This window comes from Leptonychotes weddellii, chromosome X (genome assembly GCF_054177405.1).
Source record: "Leptonychotes weddellii isolate Sample4059 chromosome X, ASM5417740v2, whole genome shotgun sequence".
NCBI classification, from domain to species: Eukaryota; Metazoa; Chordata; class Mammalia; order Carnivora; family Phocidae; genus Leptonychotes; species Leptonychotes weddellii.
In genome coordinates, this window is record NC_138385.1 from 97,710,802 (window position 1) to 97,738,795 (window position 27,994).

General features: G+C 43.0%; 1 protein-coding gene across 3 annotated transcripts in view; it reads right to left on the reverse strand.

Moving 5' to 3' along the window:
• Positions 1 to 1,200: 1,200 nt before the first annotated feature.
• EGFL6 (EGF like domain multiple 6) overlaps positions 1,201 to 27,994 on the reverse strand; it is a 59,666-nt gene continuing 32,872 nt past the window's right edge. Inside the window, exons 6-12 of one of the 3 annotated variants that reach the window (XM_006747821.3) lie at positions 25,959 to 26,093; positions 23,853 to 23,975; positions 14,570 to 14,896; positions 13,444 to 13,524; positions 11,704 to 11,805; positions 8,831 to 9,096; positions 1,201 to 1,873 (exon numbers count right to left, since the gene is read on the reverse strand). In XM_006747821.3, the coding sequence (XP_006747884.2) occupies positions 1,763 to 1,873; positions 8,831 to 9,096; positions 11,704 to 11,805; positions 13,444 to 13,524; positions 14,570 to 14,896; positions 23,853 to 23,975; positions 25,959 to 26,093 (1,145 nt within the window). In that variant the 3' untranslated portion in view covers positions 1,201 to 1,762. Of the gene's footprint in view, positions 1,874 to 8,830; positions 9,097 to 11,703; positions 11,809 to 13,443; positions 13,525 to 14,569; positions 14,897 to 23,852; positions 23,976 to 25,958; positions 27,977 to 27,994 lie in introns of all 3 variants that reach the window. The other 2 variants (XM_031018755.2, XM_081809160.1) reach the window with 2 other exon arrangements.

Here is a 27,994-nt window from a genome sequence, read left to right on the forward strand (position 1 = left end):
GACATTTATATGGTTATACAAGTAAGGAAAAAATTCAAGATGGATATTGGGTAGGCAACTAGAAATCTCTGCTACAGATATTAGAGAAAATGAAATACTATTATTCAATTCAACTTGACTCAGCCTTGTGCAATGATTTTCTACCCATATATAACATGATTCCCAGGCTTCCCTATTTCATTTCTGGTTCAACATCTCTTCCTCTAACCTGGATCACTGGGGCACTGGCCTTCATTGCAAGTTCTCCCTTCTATCTTCCTTTATTCTAAGCCATAACTGTGCTCTCGAATTTCCTTGGTCACTGCAGAAATAGAGGGTTTTTCTTCACGTTCTATCACAGTATTAGAAACCACCTGTATCAGTTAGCTCTTGCTGCATAACAAACCACTTCAAATCTTAGTATCTTAAAACGACCATTTTATTATCTCTCACAATTCTGCAGGCTGATTTGACTTAGCTAGGCACCTCTTCATCTGGTCTTCCTAGAAACACTATTTTTTGGGTTTCTATAACTAGCAGTTATCCTAACAGATACAATTACAGCTGTTGAAGACAAGACTTTGTATGCCAAAATTACTTCACACTAAAGCAAAACAATGTTTTTTCCCCTACAATCTTAAAAGGTTGTATGTGTTCGTTGTATTAAAGAGAACATTGTTGAAAAAAAGGTTACTAAATTAAAAAAAAAAAAAGGATCACTAAGAGTTTCAGTTAAAAAAAAAAACTTTAAGAGTGAGGCTACAAATATTAAAGATTAGTAAGTGGACTACCTTCTCTCTTTCCTTCCTCCTACAGCTGAAGGCCTTCATTGCTTTAGGGAATAACAGGCAAATATCTGGAGAACCTTCTGTTTATGACCCAGAATCTTAAAACATTATATACATTCATCCTCAGGGAATATACTCAAGATTCATTACCACACAAAGCTGTTGTTGAATTTGGAAGAAAAGAGAAACAGAGAAAAGAAGGCATTGGTCTTTCTTCTGAATCCTGACACTTACGTGATTTAGTTTTAGGTATTTCTCTTAGGCCTTAAATTCAACAACTTAAGCTAATTTGTATCACACTTATGAGGTCTAATAAAGCAGTCATGTGTGCTCCCATAAAAAGAATTTCATGAATTTTTAAGAATATAGAGTATTTCCAAGGAAAAAGAAGAAAACCCACATTTTCCAGTAAAACAAATAATTATACACATAATGAAACAGAGCATTAACAACACATTTTCTTACTTAGAAAAACTTAAACCATGACAAAGGTGATTATTTGAATATTATTACAAAGAATTTAAATATACAAGCTTGGCTATAAAAGATCAGGCTAAGCCACTTAGATAAAAATCTACCTGTGATGTCAGTTTCCGAGAAGTGCCAGAAAAGTCAAACAGAGAAACAATTCCCTGTGGGGTTTTTGTTCTTGTTATTTGTTTTTTTATAATTCTAAAAATGTTATATAAAGGTTCATCAACTCACAGAGACAAATCAGATACACAGATACACTGAGGCGGGGGGTGGTGGTGGAAAGCTGAGCTTTTTCCACATTTCCACATTTTATAAATTCAGAAATGAATGAGTGGTACTATATTGAAAGCAAATATTGGCACATCTTATACAAGAAACGCACCTTACAATAATGTTTCTGTTGGTATATTACGATTTTTCAGTTTGTATTTCTAAAGTGGGGCAATCTATGATGTAATATCAGAAAATAGGGAACTGACATAAGAAGCCAAATATAAAGACACAAAAGACCATAGTAACATTCAGCCATTCGCAGATAAAAGGCCATCTGGACACAAGCCCGAGAGCAGCAAGACACCGTCCACTGCAATTTCTCCACTTTTGCCCTTGCCGCGTTCTGCTTCAAAAATGATCTAATAATGGAGAAGATAAAAAAATATTACTTCAAACCATTCAAGTCAATGACAGAAACAAACTATTTAATAGCGATTAAAGATGACTGAACTCAGGGTGCCTGGCCGACTCAGTCAGTGAAGCATGAGACTCTTGATCTTGGGTCATGAGTTCAAGCCCCACTCTGTGCATAAAGATTACTTAAAAAAAAAAAAAAAAAAAAAGGACCGAACTCATCAGCCCCTACTGCAAACGAACAGGCGCTGACATTGCATATATAGTAATGTATTTTCCAGATGCCAGTATCTTGCACTGAGTGGATTATATTCAGAGAAAACAGGGTCACTGCAATTCCTAAAAGTATCTGCACAGCCCTGAAAAGCTGAGAAAGGTATGGCTGAAGAGGAAATTTTGGAATTCCCATTTAAAGAAAAGATAAACGAATGATGTGGTTTTCTTTTCAAAAACCAGGCTAGAAGAAATTTAACACTCCTGGTGAACATCTAACATAAAACTATATAGTTGAAAGGGAATTATTTTGATATATTCAGATTCTGTTTGTACTAATATAGTTATTTTTCTTAAAATATTGGCTTTAATATTGGAAATTATTGGGAATGTCGTTGTTTTTATGTGTTGAAAACTGTTACCTAATAGGCTATGATCATTTTTATCCATGATAAAATAGATCAAATAAAATATCTATTATCTATTAATAATCAAAAGAGCAGCAAACTTCTTTATATTTTAGAAATATCTAATGTATAGAGAACAGACAGAAGATGAATACTAAAAAATGTATCTTGAAATTGGACACAAGGGGCGCCTGGGTGGCTCAGTTGGTTAAGCGACTGCCTTCGGCTCGGGTCATGGTCCTGGAGTCCCGGGATCGAGTCCCGCATCAGGCTCCCTGCTCAGCAGGGAGTCTGCTTCTCCCTCTGACCCTCCTCCCTCTCCTGCTCTCTGTCTCTCATTCTCTCTCTCTCAAATAAATAAATAAAATCTTTAAAAAAAAAAAAAAGAAATTGGACACAAAATGACAGGAGTGACTCATTTAACAAAATTAAAGATATACAGTTACTATTTTATATTCATTCATCCAAAAATATTTACAAGAAATATTATTAAAATAACTGAATGTTTTTCTTTTTCCCATTACAACTTTTTAAAAAATTTTAGTTCCAGTATAGTTAACATACAGTGTTACATTAGCTTCAAATGCACAATATAGTGATTCAACAATTCTGTACTCAGTGCTCATCATGATAAGTGTGCTCTGCATCCCCTTCACCTATTTCCTGCATCCCCCCCACCCCCCTCCCCTCTGGTAACCATCAGTTTGTTCTCTATAGTTAGGTGTTTTTGGTTTGTGTGTGTATTGCTCTTTTTGGGGGGGGGGTTCATTTGTTTTGGTTCTTAAATTCCACGTATGAGTGAAATCATATGGTACTTGTCTTTCTCTGACTGACTTATTTCACTTAGCATTATATCCTCTAGTTCCATCCATGTTGCTGCAAATGGCAAGATTTCATTCTTTTATATGGCTGAGTAATATTCCATTGTGTATATATACCACATCTTTTTTACCCATTTGTCTACTGATGAACACTTGGGGTGCTTCCATATCTTGGTTATCATAAATACTGCTGCAATAAACATGGGGGTGTGTATATCTTTTCAATTTAGTATTTTTGTTTTCTTTGGGTAAATACCCAGTAGTAGAATTATTGGATCATATGGTAATTCTGTCTTTAATTTTTTTAAAGATTTTATTTAATTATTTGACAGAGAGGGAGAGCACAAGCAGGGGGAGCAGCAGAGGGAGAGGGAGAAGCAGGCTCCCTGCTGAGCAGGGAGCTCAGTGCAGGGCTCGGTCCCAGGACCCTGGGACCATGACCTGAGCTGAAGGCAGACACTTAACTGACTGAGCCACCAAGGTGCCCTGTAACTCTGTCTTTAATCATTTGAGGAACCTCCATACTATTTTCCACAGTGGGTGCACCAGTTTGCATTCCTCTCCAACAGTGCAAGAGGGTTCCGCTTTCTCCACATCCTCACCAACACCTGTTGTTCCTTGTGTTTTTGATTTTAGCCATTCTGACAGGTGTGAGTTGATATCTCATTGTGGTTTTGATTTGCATTTACCTGATGATGAGTGATGTTGAGCATCTTTTCATGTGTCTGTTGGCCATCTGTATGTCTTCTTTGGAGAAGTATCTTCTACCCCTTTTTTTCTGTTTTGTTTGTTTTAGAGAGAGAGCACTCGAACTGGGGAGGAGGGGCAGAAAGAGAGAGAATCCCAAGCGGATTCTGTGCTGAGCTTGGAGCCTGACTCGGGACTTGATCTCATGACCCTGAGATCACGACCTGAGCTGAAATCAAGAGTTGGATGCTCAAATAACTGAGTCACCCAGGTGCCCCTATCCATTTTTTAATTGGATTATTTGGGTTTTTTTGGTGTTGAGTTGCATAAGTTCTTTGTTTTGGATACTAACACTTTATCGGATGTCATTTGCAAATATTTTCTCCCTTTGAGTAGGCTGTCTTTTAACTTTTTGTTAATTGTTTCCTTTGCTGTGCAGACAGCAGCTTTTTATTTTCATGTAGCCCCAATAGTTTCCTTTGCCTTAGGAGACATCTAGGAAAATGTTGTTGTGACTGATGTCAGAGAAATTACTGCTTTGCTCTCTTCTAGGATTTTTATGGTTTCAGGTCTCACATTTAGGTCTTTAATCCATTTTGAGTTTATTTTTGTGTATGGTGTAAGAAAGTGGTCCAGTTTAATTTTTACATGTAGCTGTCCAGTTTGCCCAACACCATTTGTTGAAGAGACGGTCCTCTCCCCATTGTGTATTTTTGCTTCCTTTGTTGTGGATTAATTGACCATATCTGGGCTCTCTATTCTGTTCAACTGCTCTATGTGTCTATTTTTGGGCCAGTACCATACTGTTTTGATTACTACAGCTTTGTAGTGTATCTTGAAATCTGGGATTATAATACCTCCAGCTTTGTTCTTTTTTCTCAAGATGGCTTTGGCTATTTGGGGTCTTCTGTGGTTCCATACAAATTGTAAGATTATTTGTTCTAGTTCTGTGAAAAATGTTGTTGGTATTTTGGTAGGGATTGCATTAAATCTGTAGATTGCTTGGGGTAGTATGGACATTTTAACAATATCTGTTTTCCAAATCCATGAGAATGGAATATCTTTCCATCTGTTTATGTCATCTTCCATTTCTTTCATCGATGTTTTATAGTTTTCAGAGTACAGTTCTTTCACCTCTTTGGTTAAGTTTTTTTCTAGGTATTTTATTATTTTGAGTGCAATTATATATGGGCCAGCTTTCTTAATTTCTCTGCTTCTTCGTTATTAGTGTATAGAAATGCAACAGACTTCTGCACATTGATTTTGTATCCTGTGAACTCACTGAGTTCATTTGTCAGTTCTAGTAGTTTTTTGGTGGAGTCTTTAGGGTTTTCTACATGTAGTACCATGTCATCTGCCAATATTGAAAGTTTAACTTCTTTCTTACCAATTTGGATGCCTTTTATTTTTCTTGTCTGATTGCTGTGGCTAGGACCTCCAGTACTATGTTGAATAAAAGTGGTGAGAGTGGACGTCTTTGTCTTGTTCCTGATCTTAGGGGAAAAGCTCTTGGTTTTTCACCATCATGATGTTAGCTGGGGGTTTTTCGTATATGGCCTTTATTATGTTGCAGTATGTTCCCTCTAAACCTACTTTGTTGAGGGTTTTTATCATAAATGGATGTTGTACTTTGTGAAATGCTTTTTCTGCATCTATTGAAATGATTGTATGATTTTTATCCTTTCTCTTATTGATGTGGTGGATCACATTGATTGATTTGTAAATATTGAACCACTCTTGCATCCCAGGCATAAATCCCACTTGATCATGGTAAATGATTTTTTTAAATGCACTGTTGGATTTGGTTTGCTAATATTTTGTTGAGGATTTTTGCATCTATGTTCATCAGAGATATTGGGCCGTAGTTCTCTTTTTTTTGCGGTATCTTTATCTGGTTTTGGTATCAGGGCAATGCTGGCCTCATGGAATGAATTTGGAAGCTTTCCTTCCTCTTCTATTTTTTGAAATAGTTTGAGAAGAAGAGGTATTAACTCTTCTTTAAATGTTTGGTAGAATTCACCTGTGGAGCTGTCTGATCCTGGATTTCTGTTTCTTGAGAGATTTTTGATTACTGATTCAATTTCATCACTGGTAATCAGTTTGTTCAAATGGTTGTCTGAGGTTTCTGTTGAGGCTAGATTCTTAGCCAACAAGACTCCAGCCTCAGTAAAGATTTGTGTGTCCTGGCCATGCATAGAAGTTGAAGAGATGAGTGAGTGACTTTACACGCAACATGGGTACATAGAATATCCATGGCCCCCATGATGAAGTAAAAATGTGCTGCCCTCTCTTAATATCTGTGCTGCTTTTAGCCCTTCAGAAGCGCAGGCCACCCTAGGGAGGGGCACCCTCCCTCAATCCTGCATGAGCAAATAGCTGAGATTGAATCCCATCCCATCCCCCTGCTACATGAAGGATGCAGCTTTAGATTCAGATATAATTTGATTTAGAGAAAGCAACGTGCCTTACCTTGTATGCCTGTGTTCATGGAAGAAGAGTTGCATCTGCTACAAATATCCACGGCCAATGCGACCTTGACAAACTGGTATGCATGCTTTAGTCTAGATTATTCAGCATCCCCACCCTCCAGTATGCCCCAGCAAGGGTTCCCCTCATACTGAGAAAGTTCAGGGCATAGGTGCCTGCATCAGGGCCTGGCTGGGCCTGAGCATCCCTCTTGACAGAGCTGTGTTGTGTTATAGGGCCATTGCTGGCCAGGCTCTTTGGAGGCATATTTGCAAAAATGTGTATTAAAAAAAAAAATCACTGTTTTGATGGCACATGCTGTTACCCACCCCCAAGCTACCATGTTATATAACGTATTTCTCAGTATATAAATTCAGTCATGGAGGTAATTATGAATGCTGTGCCGAGGCGTATTTCAATTCTCCAACAGGATGTCAACTATACGTAGCACAGCTCAGTGTCACGGTCCCCAAACCATGCTACAAACACAACGATGTAAATATGTGGATTGGATTTGTATCAATGCAAATATGCTGCAATCAGCATAAACTAGAATCAATGCGTTCGTCAGCACTAAACAAGCATGGGCAAGAGGGAAAGAATGGTGAGAAAATTCAACTACAGCCCAATGTATATTTTATCTATAGTCATATTGTAGGATGTATTTTAAATAAGATGCTCTGCTTAAGTGGGACAAGTAAATAAAAAGATATTGAATATAACGTCCGACACCAGACCCCAGGCTTTCTATTACTGCCTATTATCAAAAAACGGGATTTTCCTTATGTTCATGAATCATTATCTTTCACAAGCCAAGTGTAAATGGAATCCCAATTTATGGATCTACTAATTGCTCTTCCTCTTGAAACCATTAGTTGGTACTCAGGGTTTCATGTATCTCCTTCTAGCTTCCACCCTACCTCTTCTCTTCCCACCCCAACCAAGCTTTACACAAGGGTCCACAGTGGCTGCCTCCCAGGCTCTGCTCCCTTCCCTCCTCATCTCTCTATAGGCTGGCCTTCCCCTCCCCTCCAAAGAAACAACCCCTGCAAGGGGCACCAGCCACCTCCTGATGGTCAAACTTGATAGACTCTTTGTCATTTTTATCCTACTCATTCTTTCTGAGCGTTTCATCTCATTGACCAGCTTCCTCTTAGATGTTGTTCCCTTTTCCTTTATTAAACCCACTATACAGTAAAGGATTGATCCAGGAGGTCTGGGTTGTCCAAACCCTGAACATTCTAAAGAAACGTTTGGCTCTTGACTGGTTCCTGGGAGATAACCTCTAAGTCCTTGGAATATCTTGCCTCTTAAGAGTGTCTTTGCCCATGCCAGATAATCGATGCTAACAATGTGATCTATAGCGGGGGCCCTGAGTCACAAAGAAACAGTCTGACCTCTGGAGAGTCTGGAGACTGAGTAACTAAGGTCAGCTATGCAGGCAGTCATGTGGGCAGACTGAACCCAACAAAAGCCCAGAACACCAAGGCCTGGGTGAGCTTCGAGGGTGGGCAACATTTTGTGAGTGTTGTCACACATCATTGCTGAGAGAATGAAGAGCTGTACCTATGATTCTACTGGCGGAGGAATACCACAAGCTTGTGCCCACTCTCTCCTGGACGCTGCCTTATGCACCTTTTCCCTCTGCTGACCTTATTCACCACCCTTTCACTGTAATAAACTATATTCATGAATAGAACAGCTTCTCTGAATTCTCTGAGTCCTTCTAGGGAACCACAGAACCTGAATGGTCTTGAGACCCCAGACAACAGCCACAATCTCAGTTTAATTTAAAAAACATTAAAAAAAATGACCTCCTAGGGCGCCTGGGTGGCTCAGTCGGTGAAGCATCTGCCTTCAGCTCAGGTCATGGTCTTGGGGTCCTGGGACAGAGCCCTGCGTCGGGCTCCCTGCTCAGCGGGGAGTCTGTGTCTGCCTCTCCCTCTGCCTCTATCCCCTACTCGAGCGCTCGTGCTCTCTCTCTGATAAATAAATAAAACCTTTTAAAAAAATGGCCTTCTAGCTTCCATTCATTGTGATAAGCGCTGGGCACAGAATGACTGAGCAAGACATTCTTGTACATATTAAGGATTTTACAGTCTGGTGTGAGAGGCTGCTGGGGAGGAGCCTGACACGCAGATAGATCGTTTCTATAGCACGTGATGCGCGTGCACTTGGCAACACCAGTGGTGCCGATCCATTGCCTTGCCTCTTTGGCTCCAGAATATAACCTCTTTAGCTGTAGGGAAAAAGTTGTAATTACTCATGTTTGTGGCCCCAGTGCCTAGGTCCTTGAGTGTTTTGTTTTATTTGCTGAATCACTGAAAAAGAATGTCAGGATCTCATTTAACACTGGCTTTCCACTTACACTTTTGGTAGTGCCGATCCCTTGATGCAACTGAATTTTCCCAGTCTTCCACCTCTCATCCTCACTTCTGGTCTCCTCCCAGGCCAGGGCATCGTTACTGTTTTTCACAAACACTCGAAGCTTCCCTATTTTGTCTCCGGCCAGCCGGTAATCAAAGAGCAAACAGAAATTGCTTTGGGGTTGCAGGTCAGGGAGGAGGAGTTTCAACCGGCCGATGTCCTTCTTACGGCCCACCAGGGCCGGAACTGCCATGTAGTAGCCAACAGCTGCAAAAGAAGAAAAACGCCCAGTTAATGAAGCCATTGTATAGGGTCTGGCTATAGTATCTAAATAGGATAGAAAATGAATGATAACTGGAATTAAAAATTTTTAAAAACCATTAAAAAAAAAAAAGAACATGAATGCCAGTCTCCTATAGGGAAAGCTGAAGTCCTCTCCATTTCCAACACAGGAACAAAATTTACATGCTAAAATGGCTTTTAGGGATCACAAAGATGAAATCCTTTATGGTACAGAAAAGGAAACTGAGGGTCAGAGAAACTGAGGAATTTGTCCACATTCACAAAGCGTGGTGGTAGCAGAAATGCGGTAAGAATCTAATGAAATAGTCTTTTAGCACTGCAGGTAATTTGCAGCTGTTGGGGAACTTGCGTTCCAGAACTTTCCACCTTGGTTGTTGGAATGCATTTTCCCACAGAATCAATGATATGTATGATGGCCAGCTCATTAGGTAGTGTGGCATTTAATCCACAACATACCTGAATTTGTCCTAGCAGTTTCATGGAGCTCAACCACCACTTGCAATGTATCACTCTGAGTTCCAATTTAGGATGACAGGGACACGTCTCTTTCTAAGATCCATCTCCTGAGTATCTTTTAACCAGCAGTAGTGGACATTGCTCATCACCAATCCTCTGGTTGTGGCTTTGATAAACCTGGGCAAAAATTCTCTTAGAATGGGGTCTCATAGAGTGGGGTCTGAATGAAAAGAAGGAATTCCTGTGGAAGCCGGGAGGATTACACTGGGGTCAGGGAGTGGGGACTGGAGTCTTCTGCTGGTACCTTCCTGGAGACACCTGCATGAGCCAGGTTGACATTGCCTTAGTTTTCACTGGACTCAGAGACTGTCTGGTCTTCTTCCCCAGCTGGTAAAGTTGCAGATCCAGCAACTAAAGATACAGGATGCTCAGGAGAGTTTGCATTTCAGATAAGGAGCATGTCTGAGATACACTAAAAAATATTCACTGCTTATCTGAAATGTAGGCATCCTACATTTATCTAGCCACTCTACCAGTGACACCCTCTCTTCTGTGACCCACTGTGGCCAATTTCTCCTTCTCTCTCAGCTAAAGCCCATTTTGATCTGTCCTTGAGATTTTATCCTTCTCAAAATGCTGATTCATCCTGTGTTTCTTTCTTATATTTAACTCTGTAGGGAAAGACAAGCTCACCTAGAGGTCTGAAGGGGGTTCAGGAGGGAAGAAAGTACGCTTTGAGGGACACAAAAGCTGAAAACCCTGGGGCCATTTGCGAATCGTGTTTGTAAACCGGGGACTTCATTGTTGGAAAACCCAGCTTAAGACACTGCTGACCATGTGAACTGTCAAGATCCTGGAATAACTTACAGGCTCCCCATGTGATACAGCTCTGGCAGACGTAAACTTGCAGATGCCACGATGCAAGGAAGGAGAAACTCAAGTGAGCTATCGACAAGACAGGCTCTCCGAAGATGTACTGTCTCCAGACTGATTAAACTTGCCCCGTGCTTGCCCTGAATCTTTGACGATAGTCCCACTCACGCAACTTGCCGCGTTGCATGTATCCCCGCCACCCTAATCTCAAGGAATTTTTGTTAGGGGATATCCATCCAGGTTTCCTGGTTGCATGTGAAGGCCTGAAAGGAAAGATCTAAGGGAGGAATTAATCTAGAGGAAGGATGCAGAAGGATCTGGTAACTGAGGGCTAAACTTGTAGGTCCCCAAGTTAATAAATGGACTGGTAAGGAACCTGAGTCCCCAAAGTTGTCTCTAACTACACAGTCAGCCTCAGGAGACAGGGATTTGGTTTATGCTCCAAATGGGAGCTGCCAGCCAAATGCTCCACCCAAGGGAAAAGATAGGGCCCATCAGTAGTGTTTAACCAAGAAGTGGAAAGGGCTGGAATGCCACAGCTCAGAGCTGAAGTTGAGAAAAATCCAAGTTTAAGTGGCCAGAAAGAAATCTGCAAGCAATAGAGGGGAAAGTTCGGGTTGCTGACCTGATGGCTCCTTATGGTGTTGATACTTTGAGGGGTGACTTTGCTAAAACTTCAGGTATAGGTAGAGGTCATATTTCCTTTTCAGATTTACTTTTCCCACAAAAAGCAAAACAGAAGCTACAGAGCACCATTAGCCGGCAAACTGGGGAAAAGGAACAATTTCTTTCTACCTTTCCCCCAATACTCTTAAACGCACATGAATTCTGGGGCACCTGGCTGGCTCAGTTGGTAGAGCATGCAACTCTGGATCTTGGGGTCATGAGTTTGAGCCCTACGTTGGGCATGGAGATCACCTTAAAAAAAGTTTTCCTTTAAAAATCTTAAAAAAAAAAAATGTACATGAATTCCAACATCTCTCTCTCAGCAGCAGGAATGACTATGGGAGTTTTGCTGGAACGTCCTGGGTGTGGGTGGGTGGGGGTAGGAGGGATAAGGCGGAGCATACATGCTGAACCAACTTAGCCATTCGTCAGGGGAGATTTCAGGAAGGTCTAAAAGTTTCCAAACATGACAAACAACCCTGACCTAACAAGTGAGAAGAATAATAACCCCACATCACTGGAGAGCCTTCTTTATGTGTGTCATACCACAGAACACAAAAGATAAAATCTAAATACCATTATCTCGGTCAGCAGGATTCCAGTCAAAGTCATCCTCTATATCCTGTTTCCAGTCACAGACCCCATGGTCAAAGCTGCAGTCAACTGAGATATTTAAATCTGCTAAGAAAAAGGGTACATTTCATAATCATTAAGAGTATTAGAAACACGCCTAACATTTGGAGCTTTGGAAGGCCACGTCATGTTTTCAGTTGCTGTTGAGCACTGAGCTAAGCTACTCCATGGTGTTGCTGCCTCGGCAACCATTTTGTTTGGCCAAACAGCCTACAGGAGCCTAAAACTGACCTTCATCCCTCATGCAAGTGCCAGCCATAGATCTAGAGCAGCCTGCCGAGTCACAAGGAAATGTAAGTTCTTGATATGACTTCCCAACAGCTCTTGTGATCAACAGTCCCCCCTGTCTCCCAGGGCCATCCTTTTAGGGGACCCTAAGGATGCACTCCTTAGATAAGACTCCCTTGGAGCTCAACAACATCCTGACCTTTCTGGTTTGAGTTGACCAATCCAGCTTCAGCCCGGGGAACCCCAAAGTACTCCGCATAGGAACACTAATAAGGCCATGTGCCCCAGGTCCTGTCTCTCTCTCTTTAAGCACCCTGCCTCGACTTCCCCGTGTGGCCCTTGATGTGTGCCATGATCTTCCAGGACCTGTGAGTAATAAACTTCTCCATTTCAATTTCCCTTGTGGTCTTTTGTTGAACCATCTGGCACTGGGGGGCTCTACTTAACAAATATTAATTTAACAAAGTCAGAACAACTGCGTGGAGTACAGATCATGGCAAATGAAATGGCCTTAAGGACAGTGTCAAACCAGATACTCTGTTTCAATTTAAACCTGTGAAGTCCTTCTGGACAAATTCTGTTATGACCTTAAAACAATGACTTCCTGTATCCGTGTTCTTCACAATATAACTTCGTAGCACCATCCCCAGCACTTAAGTCCGGCCTGGCCTCGTAACTTTCCTTGGACAATAGAATACAGAAGTGAGCTGAGCCAGTCCTGAGCCTAGACCTCAAAAGGCCTGTGTGCTTCCACTTGATTCCTTGGAACCCTGCCACTGCTTCATGAAAACAAGCTTGGCTGGCCTGCTGGAGGATGAGACACCACCTGGAGTAGAGCTGAGTCAGCCCTGTTGTCTCAGTTGAGGCCTCAGGTACGTGAGAGAGCACAGCTAAGATCAGCCAAGTCACTGAGTCGGCCCACGGCTGACTACAGACACATGGGTAAGCCCCACTCAGACCAGCCCAGATCAGCAGAACTACCCAGCTGATCCACAGACTCATAAACAAAAATAAATATTTATTGCTGTAGGCCATGGAGGGTGTGCGGTTGTTTATTACGCAGCACTATTGTGGCAATGGGTAATGGACACTGGAACTTGGGTCCAGAATTTAGTACATGGTAATTTTCATGTTGTGGGCCCTCACGTGTTGCAGTCGAAGCAATTGTGTCATTTTCTCCCATCTTCAAATATATACTATCTGCCTTGACCCATCACTCCAGGTGTCAGGCAGGAGTAATGGAGAGAAGACAGCCTTCCTATATTGTTACCATGGGTATTAATCATGTAAAGGCTTACTTTCATACTGACACTGTGGGTCAAGATGTTCGGGTTCTTCCCTTGGGTGTTTAGGAATGAAGCAGTGATTCATAAACAATCATCTCATCGTACGAAGACATTAAAATGATATGGGACATTATCGAAGAGCATACACTTGAGAGAAAGTATTATTTACCTTTGTGTTCAAATCTGGATGTTACAGGTTTTCCGTGGACCAGACCCAGACCCAATTCACCTGCTTCATTCACCTTAGGGGCTAATAAAGAACACTTGATCAGTTAAGAAAAACCCTGAACCTTCACATGCTAAGAAGGAAATGAATGAATGACTGAACAAAGAGTTTTATCATGTATTCTAATTATAGAATATGTTAGAGCAGAGTTTCCTTAACATTCCCAAACCATTCACGTTGGTTCCACTTTCCTCGTCTAGAACATTGTTTTCCAAAGATGTCCCAAGCATCTACACTAGTAACAGGTCGCTTCTCATCAGGCTTTGGAAATATACTGTCTTGAGATTTTCACTCTCTATTAGAGGAGACAATGTCATTGATATGGTAGTTCTTGGATAGGTGGGCATGGGTGTACTTTTCATTTGGTTAAATCTAACAGCCATGGAACCAAGGACAGACAAGGCCAAAAACAGAGGCAGCAACAAATGCCTAGCAAGAAAGAAATACAAAGTCTCAGCGTGGGGATGTGGGGGGATTAATAAGGAAACTGCCCTGGAGGGGCTGAGACTTATGGTGGGGTTCCACAGAGCGACCAGTGAGAAGGGCAGTCATCTAGTACATGGAGAAAACTTAAGCTCTTCTATAGAATGTTCCTCCCTACAACTGTCATTTGGGCTTTTTAAATTGTAGCCACAGAACTGTGAAATCCCCCTTGCAGTGAGTGGGCCTGTCAAAAGTGCCTTTAGGAAGTAAATACGCAGCGGTTGGCAGATCCACCTGGATCCGGGGGCTCTCTGGTTTGGGGGTGCGCTGCGTGGGCAGCCAGACAACTATGCTTGTAGGGCAAGCAAGTGTGCTTGGTGGGGAGCAGAAAGAGGGTCTGCATCAAATAGGAACAGCCCCCCCGGGGGCGAAGGGGAAAGTTCTTATCCTCCTTGTTTCCTACAGCAGCAAATTTGATTTGGGATCTGCAGATGTTGATTTCCACACCTTACAGACAACCCTACTTCTTAAGGATCAGCACCGAACCTAATTTTGCTTCAGGCATGAAGCTGTCTTCTTTCACTTGCCAGGAGAAGTCACAATTCATTTTTCATAAAATGTGTAAACTAACAAAAGTTTTACTCACAGAACACATCTCCTCGAAGGCTTTGCTCCCACTCCACGTGGTTTTTCAGGGCTTTCTCATTTTTTTTCTCTTCCTCAAGCCCCTCTTTCTTTCTCTCTTCATTCTGTTTCTTTCCTCCATTAGAGTTCCTAGCTCTGGAAACAGTCTCTTCAGAGTTGAGGGGCCGCAAGTTAACCTTAGGGGCAGGAGTTCCAGAAGGTTCTGTGATGACATTTTTAATTTTTACCTTCTTTTTCATGCTGTTTTTGTGAGCCAGCAACTTCTTGATTCTGTCTTTGATGACACCACGTGCTCTGAGGACTTCCTTCACAGAATTTTCAGGGATAACTAAAATAAACAATAAAGGTGGGACATTTCACATTGGCCATTAATTAGGTCACTCATGAAAAATGGAGCATTTAAAGTGCAGTAACAAATGCTTCCAGAATCAACCCACTCGAGGCTCTACCACCCGATATTTTAATTGTTTTTGAAGTAGGCTCCACGCCCAACATGGGGCTTGAACTCACGACCCTAAGATCAAGAGCCACATGTTTTACCAACTGAGCCAGCCAAACTCCCCACTACCACTTGATATTTTAGGAAGAACTGTATTTGCATCCATTTAAAGCAGTTCCAATGTTATGGTAGTATCTTAGCTACCTTTCATTAGAGGACACACTTCTGTCTTGCGTCAGAAATTACTACAATGAAATAAATAGCTGCTCCTCCCAAGGTGGGCTACAGACCCCACAGTGATGGATTTTCCAGGGTCCTCTACTCTTTCTGCATTCATACCGGTGTTCTTCAAAGCTGGTGTTGTCCGGGCAACCTACTGATTTGTCCAAATTTGACATTCTAAGATTACAACCATAGCGATAGGTTGAACCATATAAATTGCCAATAATGGGTCACTTATAACCTACAAAAATGGTGATTTATGGTTCAATGTATACAATTTTTCTTCCCTGTTCTCTCTCCCTTTTGAATGTCTTCACCTCAATCAACTACTATCTAAAACTAAATGATTTTACTTATTGAATATTTAGAGAGGCTTCTGTATTTACTATCTTATACTCATTTTTTATTGCTCACCACTAAATTAAATTGCTTTTAGAAATGCACTTCTAAAAAATATAAAATAGGGCGCCTGGGTGGCTCAGTCGGTTAAGCATCTGCCTTCGGCTCAGGTCATGAACCGGGGGTCCTCGGATTGAGCCCTGTGTCGGGCCCTCTGCTCAGCGGGGAGTCTGCTTCTCCCTCTCCCTTGGCCCCTCCCCACTGCTCGTGTTCTCTCACTCTCTCTCAAATAAATAAAATCTTCTAATAAAAAAAAATATACATATATATATATAATAAAATAACACACTTCCGGGTTGATTCCTCTTACCCCCCATGGACCAATGTCCCTGAGGTGGGGGCAGAATATGTTTGTGTGGAAGAACGCAAGAGGTAGAAGAATGGTCATTTAGCCCAACACCTGTGTTTTGTAGATGAGACAACTGGGTAATGTTGAGTCACTTGCCTAAAGTCACTCAGCTACCAGGGGCAAAGTTAGAATTTGAGGGTCAAGAAGATGAATGACTCCTTTTCCAGTCCTATTTCCATGGCAGGTTTATTCCTGCTTTAGGGTTAAGGGTTACTTTTCTACAGACTGGTTCAAATTCCTTGAGATCTAGAGTCCAAAGATACATGCCCTTTTTCCAGGGATCTACTCATGATAATTAAGAATATCCAACTGATATAAAAAAAAGTAATTTTTATTTTATTTTTTTAAAAGATTTTATTTATTTATTTGACAAAGGGAGAGAGCACAAGCAGGGGGAGTGGCAGGCAGAGGAAGAAGCAGGCTACCCGCCGAGCAAGGAGCCCCGTGTGGGGCTCGATCCCAGAACCCTGGGATCATGACCTGAGCTGAAGGCAGACGCTTAACCAACTGAGCCACCCAGGTGCCCAAAAAAGGTAATTTTTAAAGAATTAAAAACACTGATCTTTAAAATCAGATATATTGTCTTTTTATAAAATATCTAGGCATGTGCCAGTCTAAGACTAGGCAAGAAAGGGTCTAATAACACCTGAACCAATTCACTCAATTCTACTACTTGGACATAGTTTATAGGAAAATGAAATAAGGGAGTAGACATTAAGTTCAGTGCCTATAAACAATGCTAGAAAAATAAACTGGATTGGGATTTTATTAGAATATTTTTCTTGGCAATTTTCTAATCTCTTCTCCCACTCAGTTCCTTCTCCATCATTTGGCTGATTCAATCTGTACCAAAGTGGTAGAAAAATAAACGAGAAGAAGTCTCCAATATTTGGGATAATCAAAAGAAGAAGGAACAATGCTTTGAAAATATATATGGTCTTAATTAACACATTGCTTTTACTTTGAAATCAATCTAAAGCTGTTATGGCAAGAGCTGCATTTCCTTTTTCAACAAAATGTTCTGTTTATCAGTGTGACAGTCCGTAGTTATTGGTTGGAAACCAACTACTAGTAATACAAGTAATGCATCATTACTCATTTTCCTGACCTTCCGATGGCCTGTTTTAGCTTCTTTGCAAGAGGCTGCATGTTAAGTTTTGATTGTAAGGTGCTGATCATATGGACCTTCCTCTGGAGGTCCCACTGTGTAATTTTGTCAACGGTTCCCTGAGTCTTTTCCCAAGACCTCACATGAAAAATTAACAGGAAACACCCATTCTCTGGAAATTTCCTTCATGCAATCAGTAACCTAAAACTAAGGACCTTTACTAAATAATGGGAAGAGGGTTTCAACCCACATCAGGCAAACCTAAACATCTGCTTTCAGTTTCTGCTTTGAAGTTTCGATTTTTTCCAATTGAAAAAAAAAAAAAATCAAACCATCACAACCTTTGTGGTGCCAACAATTTCACTGCTTTAGTATGTAAAAAGAGCTGGGGCAAGGGATAAAAGCTAGGCATGTGCATGACTATGAATGGATAGATGTGGCTTTATCTAGATATTGTTGTTTCAGTGCTCGCTTCGGGCAGCACATATACTAAAATTAGATATTGCTGTTTCAAACTTAACTGGTGATTGTTCCTCTTAAACATTTCTTGATTAATGCATCATCTTTGTGAGAATATAAACACGTGGGAGTAGTTACAGTAGGAGGGTCATTGGCACATTTGGGGATCGCTGACCTAAAAACAGGGAATTCCAGAGTTTTCAGAATCACAGGCCAGTCTTCTGTAAATGAAGTTGACAATTTCTCTTGGGAGAGATTTGAGAGTTCTCCAAATATCCACTTTGTCAAAAACTTCTATCTACCTGAAAATCTTAGCTTTAGAGAAGATCACTATGATGTGAGAACACCTTTCCCAAGAGGAACAGGACTCTGACATTTCATTCACCTGGGCTTGGTTCATCAGATGATCTCTAATAGCCTGGCAGGAGAAACGTTCCTCTCGTCTGAACTTTGCACACAGTGCTGGGAGGAGAGGCTTAATCATGGGTGAGGAAGGTACTGTACCATGGGACCCAGGAAACAGGGCGGGGCTAGGATGGCAGAAAGGCTGAGCCACGGCTGTTTGTTGCGAAAGGGCCCACAAGAGGTCTCCATCTCCAAGGAGTAGCCACCGGTCGTGGACACACCTAGCCTGTGTTTGAGCACATAGCCCCAGAGCCCAGTTCCCTTGGTTTGACTCCTAGCTCCTGCCTTCTCTGGGCATTTGTCCTCAACCTAATACTTAACTCCTCTGCCTCAGTTTGCCCATTTATAAAGCTGGGATAAGAATAGGGTTTTTATGAGGTTTAAATGAGCAAATACATGTCAAAAGATTAGTGCCTGACATATATTTGGCCTATTTGCATGCATGTATTTATTTATTTATTTATTTATTTATTGTTTATTTTTAAAAATATTTTATTTATTTATTTATTTATTTATTTGAGAGAGAGAGAGGGAGAGGGAGAGAGAATCTGAGGCAGACCCCGTGCTGAGCACAGAACCCAATGAGGGACTCAATCCCACAACCCTGAGTTCATGACCTGAACCGAAACCAAGAGTCAGATGTTTAACCAACTGAGCCACCCAGGTGCTCCTGTTTGCTATTATTTTTTAAAATTCACCACCAGAATGTTTAAAATCTTTTACTGAGTTAAAAAGATATTTTTTCCAGGCCATACCTCCGAACTTCTAACGTGTATACTGTGATCGAAAGAAGCAAGTTGGAATGGCCCATTGTAGCAACGCCTGTGATCTTGAATATGTGGTCTATAAATGGAATTAAATCAGAAGCACATTTCTAATGACCAAGGAAACTGCTTTTAAGGGGAACAATTGTTGAATTCTGGTAAAGAAGCCTTTGCCACTACCCGTCCTAGGACTAGTGCACGATCATCGAGCATTTAACATAATCTCGGCTGGAACTAAACCCTTTATATGGACATTTATTTATTTTGTTGGGATTATTTCATGTCATCATCAAAAGAATATTAAGGGCCAGATACCATTATCTTTATTTTGCAGATGTGGAAACTGAAGCACTAGAGTTTAAATCTAGTTTGTTGACAGCCCACAGGTAGTAGGCCAGGGAGCCAATAGTCAAGCCAAGGTAATGTGATTCCAGAAGCCATGCTCCTGGTAACAAAATGACATCGTTTCCATTCCTAAATTGACTTACTGCCCAAGTTGGGTGATATTGAAGTTTTGATTTGCTTACAATGAGTAGAGCTACTGTCAAATTAAGACCAAATTATCTAACAGTGTATTACCAATACTCACATATATTCGACCAGGAAAAAACCATACATGTCTACATTTAGGGTACTCCTTCCTCTGGGTACGTATTAACATAAGGATAATCCACTAACTCCTCTTTTTTTTTTTTCCTTGGGGACGGGGGAGGAAGAGAGGGAGAGAGAGAATCTGAAGCAGGCTCCATGGAGGCTGATACCAGGCGCGATCTCACGACCCTGAGATCATGAAATCAAGAATCAGACGCTTAACTGACTGAGCCATCCAGGAGCCCCCTAACTCCTTTTCTGTATTGCAACATAGAGTCTGGACTTTTGCAAAAACAATGAACTCATAATAAAAGTTGCTATATCAGTGCTGTATATTATGTAACAGTAATTTATGTGCATACAAATGTATTTTACAATGTAACATTTTATAATGCTGCATGCTAATTGGATGGGATTCTCAATTTTGTTTGCATGACTTTCCCATGCACATAAGAGTGAATTTGGGGCCATCCTTTAAGCAGTGTGGTTAAGAGCCTGTTAAGATTGGGGGGCGCCTGGGTGGCTCAGTCGTTAAGCGTCTGCCTTCGGCTCGGGTCATGATCCCAGGGTCCTGGGATTGAGCCCCGCATTGGGCTCCCTGCTCCATGGGAGGCCTGCTTCTCCCTCTCCCACTCCCCCGCTTGTGTTCCTGCTCTCGCTCTCTCTCTCTCTAATAAATAAATAAAATCTTTTAAAAAAAAAAAAAGAGCCTGTTAAGATCAATTTTCAACAGAGACATGGCTATCTATTTTACAAAGAATCAAAGCAGAATGGAAAGGGCTGGACAAATATACAGTGAACGACCCAAACACAGTTTTCTCTTAAATAAACACTCCGGTGAGAGATGAAAAAAAAAAATTCAGCTGCAGAATGGGTAGTAACAAAATGAATGGTTTCAAGGTATCAAACAGAACATTGTGAGGAATTTGAGGTTTCAAAGAATAAAGAAAAATTTGTTTTACCCAAGAATATGCCTAAAGCTGGAGGGTCAAAGAAAAACAGAAGTCTTCTTGACATAAGAAATGTTTGTGTTGATGTGGGATTTATAATTTCAAAATGCTGCGGGACAATATAGAAAATGTGGGCTGCAAAGAGCTATCGTGCTGCATGCTTAGGGACGTTGCCTTCATTTGGACATGAATAACACATTGTGGGGGCGCCTGGGTGGCTCAGTCAGTTAAGCATCTGACTCTTGATTTTAGCTCAGGTCATGAGCTCAGCGTCAGGAGACTGAACCCCACGTTGGGCTCCATGCTCAGCAGGGGAGTCTGCTTGAAATTCTCTCTCTCTCCCTCTCCCTCTTTCCCTCAGTCAGCTCACACACTCTCTAAAATAAATAAATAAATAAATAAATAAATAAATAAATAAATAAATAAATAAATAAAACAAAATCTTAAAAAAAATAACACATTGTGGTTTCAAGGGGGTTCAATGATCAGGAAGGAAGATGACTCCAGGTTTATTCTGGGCAGTTCTTGCTTTGATTCTTAGGCTTGGGGCCAGGGGTGGGTATGCAGAGGTGAGTTGCTCGCTTTCTGAGACAAGTGTTTTCCTGAGGCTTTTGTATGCACAGCATTTGTGCATCTACCTTCACAGAATTTCAGATTACAGAGTAGCTGGCCCTTAGCACACAGCTCTTTGAAATGGCACGAATATCAATAACCATAACTAACTTTATTGAGCATCTACTATGCGCTCAGGTGAACTAAGGTCTCTACCTATATTACCTCAATTCGAATCTCGCAATGCACTTGAGAGGTACTTGTCTTACTGAGCGTTCCCCCAAGGAGAACCTGAAACAAGGGCTTGGGTGCAGGGGGTTTATTTGGGAGGTGATCCCAGGAGGCAGGCGTGGGGGAAGGAGGAGAGCAAGACAGGGAGGGGGGGAAAAGCTAAAGATGGTGCCTCAATGGTCAGGAAATCACCGTCGGTAAGGGGCTCAGTCCTGCTGGGGACATCTGGGGGCCAATGTAGAACACAGCTCAGAACTGTCCCATCCTGCGACCATCTGGGGTATTTATCCAGACCCCTGGTGCCCACTGGTTGAAGGATGCCCTTGCAAAGGAGCTGAGCAGTACTCTAGAGAAAGCGCAGGGCCACGTGCAGGGAGCCCACGGCACTGGGGCTAAGGATCCGCATGGAACTGTCCACCCTGCCTTGCTGAAACTAGGGAGCGTCCAGAGACTGAGGCCTGGCTCGTCACACGCTGCACAGGAGGAAACTGAGTTTAGAGAGGTTAAGACAACTTACTAAAGGTCACAGCCAGGAGGGGGCAGAGCTCAGATTCAGATTCAGGCTTTCCTAGGTCCTGAGCCTCAGCTGTTGACCATTACCCCAAACGGCCCAAGACAAGTGAGGCTGGAATATACATGTTCACGTTTGGTGGCGTGAAGGAGCCCTTGACCATCATCCAACACAGAACGATGATTTACTCAGTTTCCTCTCTGGGGGCCTCTCCACATTACGCATCCCTCCTCCCGATCCACCCATGTACAGCCCTGCACAGTCAGCCAATCTCTCTCTCTCTGTCTTTGAATAAAGTTCCGGAAGGAGATCATGAGCACACTGTGCACAGAGGGATAGACACCACAGCATCGAGTTGCTGGAGGCTGAGTGGCTCTGTAATCCCACCTTTAGCCCAAGGCAGGAATCCTGCCAAGGGCCAAGAGTAAAGAGCCAGGCCTGGAAGGCTGTGTGATGGAATGTGCCCCTTGGCAGGGCTCCAGGGTCCACTCTCAGATACCTGGCCGTCATTCGTAAGAGAGAATGTAGCCTCCACCTTGCTCCTAGTCTCCACATTGCTCCTAGTCTGCTTTGGGAAGTCACTTTTTTTTTTTTAAAGATTTTATTAATTTATTTGACAGAGAGAGACACAGCGAGAGAGGGAACACAAGCAGGGGGAGTGGGAGAGGGAGAAGCAGGCTTCCCGCGGAGCAGGGAGCCTGACTCGGGGCTCGATCCCAGGACCCCGGGATCCTGACCTGAGCCGAAGGCAGACGCTTAATGACTGAGCCACCCAGGCGCCCCTGGGAAGTCACTTTTATTTCACAGTCCTTCAAAGATCTATAGGCACCATTTATACTTTTCCACACTGTTTCTTCCAGACGAAATGCTGCCCAGTTCTTCTGGCATTCCTCAGAGAATGTGATTTCCTGACTCCTCTTCCTTCTCTACACACTCTCGTCCAGTGGCACTCAACCACAGCCCACAGGGTACTGTGAACCTTTACGCCTCCGCTGCTCAATGTCTGTCACGGAGCGGACACTCTGTTTTTGCTCTGCTGTGTCATCAGGAGCACTGGCTGCCCAAGGGCACATGACAGGTCAAGGCACAACCTGCAGCCATACGTGTTGGAAGACGTGGGGACTCTGCTAAGGGGTCCACAGGAGAGTGGAGTCGGGTCAGTGAACAAATCCAGGCACACGATGAGTCAGTGCTAAAAGGGACAAGAGCAGGGGCACCGGGGTGGCTCAGTCGTTAAGCGGCTGCCTTCGGCTCAGGTCATGGTCCCAGGATCCCGGGATCCTGGGATCGAGCCCTGCATCGGGCTCCCTGCTCCACGGGAAGCCTGCTTCTCCCTCTCCCACTCCCCCTGCTTGTGTTCCTGCTCTTGCTATAAAGAAAATCTTAAAAATAAATAAAATATTAAAATGTCAAATAAAAAAAATCTTAAAAAGAAAAAAACAAATCTAGGGGCACCTGGGTGGCTCAGTTGTTAAGCGTCTGCCTTCAGCTCAGGTCATGATCCCGGGGTCCTGGGATCGAGCCCCCCATCGGGCTCCCTGCTCAACAGGAAGCCTGCTTCTCCCTCTCCCACTCCCCCTGCTTGGGTTCCCTCTCTCGCTGTGTCTCTCTCTGTCAAATAAATAAAATATTTAAAAAAAAATAAAAGGGACAAGAGCAGCCAGATAAACCTGCTCGGGTCATGATCCTGGGGTCCTGGGATGGAGCCCCGCGTCGGGCTCCTTGCTCAGCGGGAAGCCGGCTTCTCCCTCTGCCTCTGCCCCTCCCCCTGCTCGTGCTCTCTCAAATAAATAAATAAAATCTTTTAAAAAATGTGAATGTAGGTTTGAGGATGACAGATAAAGTGACGTTAGCTTCATCATACTTTCTTTTGGTTGTGTATTCTGGAGGAAGTTTGGTTAAAAAGTTTGTGGTTCTAAGGCACTGATGCTTTAGGATTGCTTGTTACTGCCACCATAACCTACCCCATCCTGACAGATAACATCTGCAGAGCGCCATTTGTCCTTAAAGCTTATTTTCAGTATTTGAAAGTAAGTTGTGACCAGAGAAATATCCAGAATCTTTGCTGGTCTTTAAGCTTAGTGCCCACAAGTTCAGTGAGTAATGAAGATGTAGTCCGATTAGCAGAAAAGACAAGACTGAGGCAGAGTGAAAATTCTCGAATACTGCATGCACACACTATCACACATGTATGCAGACAGAGATAGACAGACACAGGGAGAGAAATGAAGGGAGGAAGGAAGGAGATATGGAGAGAATGCTTTAGTGAGAATAGCTAAGACGCCCTGAGCAAATGCTACTTACCAGAACACTGAAGTCCATTGCCTTTGTATCCCTGCTTGCATTTACACTTGAAGGATCCTTGGGTATTGAGGCAATTGGCGTGGAGGCTGCACGTATGGGTATTCACGGCACATTCATTTATATCTAAAAATGTGAACATTCCCGTGAACAACTTTGTGGCAGCAGGGCTTGCTAAAAGACTATCCCTTACTATAAGACTACCACTTGGGCAACTCCAGGGCCGACCACTCAACACTGCCAAACAAACCGAGTGGGGCCTGAGAAGGGAGAGGTGTTCAAAACGCCCGACGCCTTGGCCCAGAGCCCGGCCTTTGCCTGACACCAGCACACGGGGAGCTGGGGGCTCCCTGCAGCCCGCCGCCCCCATGGCATCTCGACTACTCATCAACACTACCGAAATCTGTAAGACGTTCAGGGTTTTTTCTTAACTTTTTCATCCGTCTAATTCAGAACTAAATAACAGTACCAGAAAATAAATTCTACACGTGGAAGGGCTTGGGACTCCTAACCAACAAAAGATAAGGGGGCGCCTGGGTGGCTCAGTCAGCTAAGCATCTGCCTTCGGCTTGGGTCATGATCTCGGGGTCCTGGGATCGAGCCCGACATCTGGTTCCCTGTTCGGTGGGGACTCTGCTTCTCCCTCTCCCTCTGCCTGTCTCCCCAGCTTGTGCTCTTTCTCTCTGAAATAAATAAAAATCTTTAAAAAAAAAAAAAAAAAGGATAAGGTGGGCTATGAACAGTTGACATCATCTGAATTCATCAGCATTTTGTTCAAAGGCTGCCAGGAGCAGGGTCAGGCTGGTCTGAGCTCGTCTGCTGGATGGAGACCAGGAAAGTTTGCCGAATCCTACCCTAGTGAGAAGTTCATTAGCCAGAAGCTCTTCTCCATCTCACCCGCTCTCCACGCTTTGGGAGACATGCGCACACAAAATAGTCCATTGTTTTTAATTTAGCCACCAAAGGAGCTCAGATGCTAATCTTAATCACTTAGAATCACAAGATGTGTTTCTCTTGGAAGCTCTCCATGTGCATTCCCGCCCTGTCCAGTGGAACCTCCTAGGTATCAGCGAACAGGCTTCTTCTCCCGATGGGTCTGTAGCAGGGCCTGGGGGCCGAGCCCACGAGAAACATGGATTTTATGAGCCCGTGTAGGCCAGCCTTTGTGTTTAGAAAGATCTGAGTGAAGAGCTGTGGAGGCTTCACGAGATGGTTCAAAACCCTGGAACCAACTGTTGCCACAACATGGTTTCGCAGGACATGTCCTGGGATGCTCTGCATGGAGGGTTGAAAGAAATCCTACTTCCCCCCCAACCCATTAGCGTTTCCCATCGTACACACATTTGCTCCACGTTACATGAAGAGGCATCTACAGGGAGCCTGCATCTCCCTTCACGGTAGGGCAGGCCCCGTCCTGCGTTACATCAAGGGCAATGTGAATGCGTCCCAGGGCTCCCAAACACCCCCCTTCACTTGCTCATTCAGGCTTGGAATCCCTTCACTGAAGGCCAAAATATTTTATTTCACACTGAGACACAGAATCTTATCAGAGTAGCTTCGGTGACCTGGAAAGGGCAGATTTTAGGGGATTTGGACCTTGAACCATGACAGGGCCGAACGAGGAAAGAGCATGCACCTTCATCTCCCTCACACATTTTTCTAAAGCCTCCCCTGAAGGACGCTGTTATGAACAGATCAGTGAGATCAAGATCAAACAGACCTTTTTATTCTTCCTTTTGTGCTTTATTGTTCCCATTTTTAGATATGTATCCGGGGAATCAAACATTAAAAAGAAAACCAACCAAATTTTCGACAAATCCACAAAAATCATCTCAAGATATTTGAGGTATTTCCACAAAACAAAACTATATCCCCGACAGCCCCTTACTTTAAACTTTTACTGACCTGGCTTCACCTAATTCATCTCACCAGAGTTCCCTAAAAGCCAGAAACAAACAAACAAAAAAAGTGACTTCTTCTGTATTGTGCAAGTGGTCAGTACAGTAGATTGTTCAACTACTAGACTGAATTGACATCCAAATACCTGTAGACAAAGCCTACAGGTTTGGCAGGGAGAGGGCAAAAGGAAAATGTGCCATGCACTCTTACCTATGCAGTCATATCGGCCCCTGACATATTTCAGTTCGAAACCAACGTGACATTTGCAGTAGTAGCTGCCGAACGTGTTCACACATCTTCGATTATAAGGGCAGACAGCCTTACCGGAGGCACATTCGTCGATGTCTAGGAGGTAGAACCAAAAGGTGTCAGTGATAGCAAACAAGCGCTCTCCCTCGAAAACACACACACACGCACGCACATGCGCACGCGCACATACACAGTTTCTCTGGTGGAAAACTCTGATTATTCTGCTGCCCACATCACGCCCCCCGGGAAGTGTTCTAGATGCCCTCAGCACACTCACAGCTCCTCCTTTACGTGTTTCTGTCACGTTGTACATAACGTTTTCGAGACATCAACTCACTGTCTTGTCGCTACTCACATCCCCGTCTCTCCTGGGGCAGGGAGCGGATGTCTGGCACTTGGCACAGAGACATGACATGCGTGCTGATGGAATTAATATTCCTCTGGCTATGTGTATTGTATGGCGTATACAACTTTTGAAAACCGAGTCAGGTAACTACACGTTAAACAAACCGGATACACACCTTCGATGTCGTCTTCTACGGAAGAATTATTTCATCGGTCAGCTCCCCCAAGGCTCCCACGATACTGACCCAAATACTAGAGACATGGTTTCCTACAACCGCACTTAAACATAAATTGTGGGTCAAGTGTAATGATGTTGTGATGCAACTTGAGCAGACGAGAGGCTTCCCTGCTTTCCTTGAGAGTCAGGTTACTGAGGGGCTGGCAGCTTTGCTGACCCAAAGATCCAGACGCAGGTCTGCTTTTACTTTACAATGATAAATCGAATACATGTTTTATGTTCTTAACTTGGACCTGTGGTTAAACATGCAAGTTGGTGCTGGCTTATTGTTCTCTTTGCATTCTTAAAATACTAAATATGTGTTGGGCTGACCAAAATAATTCTTCAGGGACCACTTTTGTGTAGATCATCTTTCCCTTCAATAAAAATGACACCCTTCAAATCAGAGCTGGGTAAAAATTGACTTCAGTTTGGTCAAGAATGAGCCTTGTCATATAAATCTTATTTCACCGAGGAATGCTAAACCCTGTGAATCTAATTAAATCTGATTACTCTCAAAGAGCAGGGCCAAAATTTTAATTGTACAGGGATTTTTTAAAAAGTATTTAACTGATTTAGGACCTATTTGGCTGAACTTTCTAAATGCAGCTTACCAAGGTATGCACATTTGGGATAAATAAACGTCCAGCACTGAGAAATGGTTCTACTTCAGTAAATAAGAATATTAAATTGTACAGATATTTGCTTATTTAAATAAAAAAGATTAACAACTCGTTGAACATTCTGATTTGGCTTGATATCCCTTATTAATGCTATGTGCTCACTTGCATATAAGTACCGAAGGATGAGTATATACAGTTTGGTTACTGAACATAATTCAGATCCACCAGGGAACTAAGGCCGAAAGTGTCGCATCAGTCACTGAGGGTGCCTCGTGGGGTGCCCCACCCATCGCCCTTGGCACTCAGTGTGTCCGTACCTGCCTAAGGCTGCACCTGTGACCCTCATCGGGGCTGGGCTGGGTGTGCCGGGGAGTCAATGTTCCAGAGCAGCGCCCCTCCCCCGGTCAGTAAAGAACAGGAGTTGGTGCATAAATCCCCAGCGCCCTTGACCCAGGAGGAAAACTTGGAAGCAGCTTCCCCTGTCTCCTAGAGGGGCACAGATGCTTAACCTGCTCCTTGAACTCAGCCTGCGCTGGGGCCTTCCCCCACCTCCTCCTCAACCAGAGTTCCCGGGGATCACCTCCCAAATCAACTACTTGCTCAGGGTCAGCTTCTGCGGGGCCCAAAACTAAGACACAAAATAAGATGGGGGAGAGCAAGAGACAAAGTTCTAATCCATTGATTTGATTAAATTCAAAGCTATAAAGGAGGGGTCTATCTCCTCCTTTAATATCATGGATTTAATTTGCTCACCATCTCCAAGCAGAAATGATTTTGGAATACTTCAGAGCAACCTTTAAAGACAATGGGAA